At 46.3% G+C, this 6,000-nt stretch overlaps 1 protein-coding gene across 3 annotated transcripts in view; it reads left to right on the forward strand.

Moving 5' to 3' along the window:
• PPP2R2C (protein phosphatase 2 regulatory subunit Bgamma) overlaps nt 1-3,979 on the forward strand; it is a 276,527-nt gene extending 272,548 nt beyond the window's left edge. For all 3 annotated transcript variants that reach the window (XM_084859919.1, XM_084859920.1, XM_084859918.1), the window contains one exon: nt 3,685-3,979. In XM_084859919.1, coding sequence (XP_084716045.1) covers nt 3,685-3,976 — 292 coding nt within the window. In that variant the 3' untranslated portion in view covers nt 3,977-3,979. The remainder of the gene's footprint in view (nt 1-3,684) is intronic.
• The last annotated feature ends 2,021 nt before the right edge of the window (nt 3,980-6,000 follow it).

Here is a 6,000-nt window from a genome sequence, read left to right on the forward strand (position 1 = left end):
AGTCGAAGTCCATACATTTCAAAGCTTGCAATATGATGAATGAACTGAAAAAAATGCATTTGATAGCATGTGTACATTTGAAAAATGGACATGAGGAATGTGTACTTTTGAAAATTCACACAAATACACTTTAATTAATGGGAAAAGAATGTTTGCGTTTCAAAGCTGCGCACAAGTGATGTGCACATTTGGAAAAATACACATGTAAATGCACACAGATTTTCATATGAAAACAAAAAAACAAAGCTCACAATCCGAGACGGACTCAAGTCGGAATGAGCTTCTAAATGGAATTTGGAGAACTTTGGTGATCTTGTGTTTTGCTGATTTGAAGATCCCTGCTCATCTACTGTAGCTCGCCCAGGTGTTAAGTGTGAGTGCTGCAGTGATGACCCTCCAGGCCTCTAAATGTGAAGGTTCCACAGTGCTGATGGCATTCTGTCATTCTCTGCTCGGGCTAGGGGCACAACATCTCTGAAACACCTAATCTGAAAATGAGACAACACATCAGCAATGTTGTTCTCGAGCCCTAGAACATGGCAAGCTATGAACAAGATATTTTCCTTGAGACACTGCAGTACAAATACACACACCAGTCTCATGAACTGGATGACCTGGAGGTCTGGGAGTTCATAACCTGCATAGTCATACCAAAAAAAACAGCCCTCAAATACCTCAGTGCATCTGCCTGGAAGTGCATCGCCACCAAGATTGGAAAAAAAAAATCAGAAAAGGTTAGATCCCTAGGAACCCCTGTCTCTTGCTAACCCTCTGGACACCATTCAGTTCACCAATGCCCCTGGAAGTAAGCACCACTGACAATGCCCCCTGCAGTCTCTGTTTCTACTGGCAACTCTGCCTCCAATAGCTGAATGTTATTCCATAGGAGTATACCGTTACAGGTGTGTAGGAACTCCTCCCTCAGCTAAATCTTGGCTTTCATTGGGCCTGAGACTCTAATGATATGATGTGCTAGCTGTATGCCAGCCTCAGCTCAAGGTAGGACTGTGATGCTATATCCTTGCAGGCAAAATTTACGTGCCTTAACAACTCCTGCAGTTTCTGTCCTGTCCTATCCCCAAGAGTCTACACCACCATTGTACTAAAAGCTTCAAAGGCCATGCATGAAATAGCCCAACCAAGGGGGGCTTATCCACATAGTACTTGCCTTTGAAAGTAAACACCAGCAGGCTGAGGTCAGCAGAGTGAACGAGAAGGAGGCAGAAAGCTGATTTTATGTTGCACATACCTAACAGCATGCTTTGCCAGACATCCTGCAGACCTCGACTGCCTTGCTGAGCAGTGTACATTGGACTAAGCATAACTCTAGCATCCCATCATTGACTGATGATCCCAGGAGATAGTTCAGGTTGTGAATCAGGAGAGGCTTGCCAGGAGTCTTCTTGGGCATAATGCCCAATGGCAACAATTGGAGGACTGGGTTGGGATAAGACAGTGAGCAAATGGCCCAACACCCTGGCCATCATCCAGCACCTTTTGGATTTTTGCCCAAACCCTGTTTTGATTTAAAGTCATTGGCACCATGTGCCTCAAAGGGGATTCTGAAACCCTTGGCAAAAAAATTGCCCAAATGCTCTGCAGCATGCTGATCAGTATAGCAGCTCAGTAGTCATGGGAGATTGTCAAGCCTAATTAGGCTAGGAGTCTTGATCAGTCAAGGGAAGGTCCTTCCCACCCCCCATTTTCACCTCTCCCTGGCCCTGCTGCTTCCTGCTGGTGCTTGCTTGGGGCCTGTTCTTCTGGTGTCGGTACCACCATATGAGACGCATGCATGCTTGAACGTACAGGGGTTTCCTTTGGTCCTTTCCCGTGCCCTTGCTTCCTTCCTATCTTTAGGCTGCAGCTCAGATTCTCAGATAAGCAGACTGAATAGGTTCACATCTTCCCCTTCCCATTTTTTTTTCTTGGTGGAGGGCAAGAGGAAGTTCTCCAATGGTTAGGAAACCTTCCATATGGGTAGTGCTGAACAGCTAAGCCTTGCAGAACCAATGTTTCACTTGCCATGTGTGGCATGCCCAGGGCCTAGGAGAAATTACTGTAGCAAAAGAGCTCTGCTAGTTCTGCCAAAAAGACCTGGATCACCCAGCAGATACATAACTCGGGGATCCTCCTCCGAAAGGTTATATGCACTGGTATGGCTGGGCTGCCCCTGTCCTGCCCCCGCTGTGTTAGGGGCCTGCTCAGGAAATCTCACCTGGTGTAGCTACTGGCATATGCTCTATCTCCTGCTCCACTGTTTCCTCTCGGAGCATCACCTCCACTTCCTGGGCTTTCTTTTCAGCTTTCAGATCCTAGACTACAGGGACTTTAGCAAATTGGCTTCTACTGCCCATTGAGTAAACTTACCCCCAGGCTTGGGACCCACTGGTATTAGCCCACTCAGTTCCCTGACTTCTGTTGCCTCTTTCTTCTGCACTGTCTTCTTGGCTTTCTCCAAGGCTTCCCATTCTGGCAGTCATGGCTCTAATGATTGGAGTTCCATCCTCATCCTCTGAGGATATGACTGGGGCCAGGGTTATGCCCTGTTCGCAGTCTTCTGTTTCGCCTTTTTGAAGACATCACCAGCCCCAGTCTCTCATTGCCTCACAAGCCAAAATAAAGGTGCCTGACCTGAGTGTGGAGAGAGGCTGCAGTCTGTCCCCTCTAGTGCCAATTGCTAAACTTGGATCAGATGTGGATGAGGGGGAAGGAGTGAGCCACTGACCCTGCTTGAGTGTTCCGCCTCACCCATATTAGGAGAGGAGGAGAGAAGGAGGCCTGACGCCCACTGCCTTGGTGAAAGGAAGTTACCAGGTTTGGGGGGGTAGTGGCCCTGCCCAATCTATTGCTCCCTTTTATTATTGAATATGATTTTATTGTGTAACCGACCTTTGGAGAGCTTTCGCCCTTAACGGTTGTCTAGAAAGATTTTAAATAAATGATAGCATACCCCTGCCAAGCCCTCTGCTCACTTGGCCCATGAGCTGCACTTGATCAATCCAGGCCCGATTTGCACGGCTCCACCTGCTGCCGTGCTGCAGCTACTTGCGCTCTCCTGTCACATCTGAGCTGGCTGCCACCAGTAATGCCTGGGGTCTGCCTTCTCAGGCTTTGAGTAGGCCTGCATTCCCGTGCGGAAGCCTGCCGCGCCATGTGGCAGAGATGCTTCTGCTGCAGCTTGGAGAAGTGCACTGGGTGCTGTGATTGGGGACAGCCATTATCTTCCCTGCCCTTGCCACCTCTGATTGGCTTCAGTTTCCCACACAGGGCAAAGTTTGCTTGGGGCACGTCGCCCTTCCCACCCTTAAGGAGGATGGAGGAAAACATGCCACCCACCCCCAAAATGGGCCAGGGTGGTGTCATTGTGTTGCAGGTCCCACTACATTGTATTCCCAAACACTCCGCATTTTCTACGTATGCATATTATTTGGTATAATTATTCTTGTATATCCTTGTGAATGAGGAGCCCTCCACACCAGAGGGCTCAACCCTTAAAGGCAGCCAACAAATAATTTTAAATAAAATAAATAAAATAAAATATGACGAATTTTCTTGAGCAAGCCCCATTGAAATAAATGGGAGTTGTGCAAGAGTATGCCTCATTCCAATGGGACTTATGCAGGTGAATTTTCTAGTGCACTTAGTTGGCAACTTAACATCCATCTTATTTTTCTTCATCTGCAGTGTCATTATGACAGGGGCATATAACAACTTCTTTCGAATGTTTGACCGGAATACAAAGCGTGATGTTACTTTAGAGGCCTCCCGAGAGAGCAGCAAGCCACGAGCAATTCTCAAACCTCGTAGAGTGTGTATTGGAGGCAAGAGAAGGAGAGATGACATCAGTGTTGACAGTTTGGATTTTACCAAGAAGATCTTGCACACAGCATGGCACCCGACAGAGAATATCATTGCTATTGCAGCCACAAACAATCTGTATATATTTCAAGATAAAATGAATTCTGAAATGCACTAGGATTCCTCTTTATAAACAAGCCTTCAAAGAGGTGTGACCATTGCTCCAGCTGTGGCACTAAATCTTTTACTTGGAAGCAAACACCACTGAATTCGATGGGACTGACTCCCCATTGGAGAATCAGGGTGTAATGGGGATGGATTTACCCTTTTAACTACCCCACTACCCATACCTTTGACAACCACCAAATGTTTTAATTCACTGCAACAGCTGCAAATATGTATCAAAATAAACTCTCTATTAAGGAAAAGCAGTGTCTTCATCACTCATTTTATTTTGTTTCAAAAAGATGGTTTGTGCTAACAGCAGACTTGTGGAGGAGAGAAAATTCCATTACCATATGTCAGAAAGATGGCTTGCCAGGCCACACTGAGCAATCTCATCAAAACAAATGCCTGGTTTACACAGGAAACTTAGAAAGACTGCCCACAAAATCAGAAGGCTCCACCCCTAGGTCATGACAGGAACAGCAAGCAACTCAGCCGTGTAGTCCAGGCTTCTCTGTATTGCTTGTTCTCTGGCACCAGAGGAGTCTTGTTCCAGCCCCAGAATGGAAGGAGGAGATGCTGTGACTTTCTTCCTCCTCCTCGGTGCTGCAAGAAGAGTCCCCGTGGGCTGTGATGTGAAGAAAAGGCTGAAATAGCTGTCGCTTCCACAGCCAGTGGAGTGCTCCTGGCCAGGTTCATTTGACACTTCCCATGCGGATCAGACCAGAGCATGATCTCCAGCATAATCACAAGGGAGCCCATGAGATTAGTTCAACAGATATCCAGGCCAAATGTCGGGGGAAGGGGGAGAGAATGTATTGAAGAAAGGCAGATATGGTTCCATGGTTGTTGCCCCTAACACATCACTTAGGGTAAGAACCAGATACCGTTCCAGGTCTACAACGTCCTTCAAGCTTTTAAATAATATTCCCTTTGTAGGTTCTTTAGTCCTTTATTTATTTATTTATTTCATTTCTATACCGCCCAATAGCCAAAGCTCTCTGTGTATTTTCCACTTCTGTGTATTAGCCCATATACAAAGTTTCAGTTGCAAGAGCAAGTCTTGAAGCACAGAAATAGCCCACCACAAGATGCCTTAAATCATAATTGCCAACCCAGGGCACAAGGAAAATGCCCTTGTGGGAAACCACTGCATGGGCCAGAACAGCTAACTGTACATATATAAGGAGAAATAGGTACTGAGGTGATCAAAGGTGGATAAGAACTGTTCTGGTCTCAGGTGAGGCCCAACTATACCAAAAGCATAGCAGGCAAGTCTGAGGCAGGTCTGACTCAAAGTTCCCCACACTCATGGTTAACAGCACTATAAGATACCAGCCAAGGGTGTGGGACAATAAAGGGAACAGAATGTGGAAGACCAGGTGCAGTCTATCCCTACAACTGCTCCATGGCCACCTTCTGGGTCTGTAACCCTCTCTCCCTCCTATTTCAGCATACGTTTATGGGAGGAATGGCAATTCTTTTAAGGTGATTTCTATCTGCTGTAGTTGAGCAAGGTGGCTAGAATATGATGATCATGTCTACCTTATAAGAGTTCAAAAGTCAAAGCCTCTGCTATTGTCATCTCAACAACCAGCTTTCACTTTGAAAGTTCATAATATATACAAAGTAACGAAAATGACTTTATTTATTTATTTATTTAATTTCTTGATCGCCCATCTGGCCAGTCACTCGGCCACTCTGGGCAATGTACAACGGTACAATCTAAAACAGTAAAACTAAACATTAAAATATCATATTTCAAAAATACTCTAACGCATCCCAAATGCTTGCCTGAACAACCAAGTTTTCAATGTGTGGCAGAAGCTCATTAAATAGGGGGCATGGCAGAGTTCCCTAGGGAGGGCGTTCCACAGAGTGGGGGACACCACAGAGATGGCCCTCTCCCTGTCCTCACCAGCCTAGCTGTCCTGGCTGATGGGACAGAGAGAAGGCCATCTGAGGCTGATCTTCTTGAATGGCCTGTCTGGTGTTGCTGGAAGCACTCCTTGAGATACGCTGGGCCAGAACTGTTTT

Source organism: Heloderma suspectum, chromosome 5, assembly GCF_057233095.1.
Source record: "Heloderma suspectum isolate Gila_16-S chromosome 5, 16-S_ref, whole genome shotgun sequence".
Lineage (NCBI taxonomy): Eukaryota > Metazoa > Chordata > Lepidosauria > Squamata > Helodermatidae > Heloderma > Heloderma suspectum.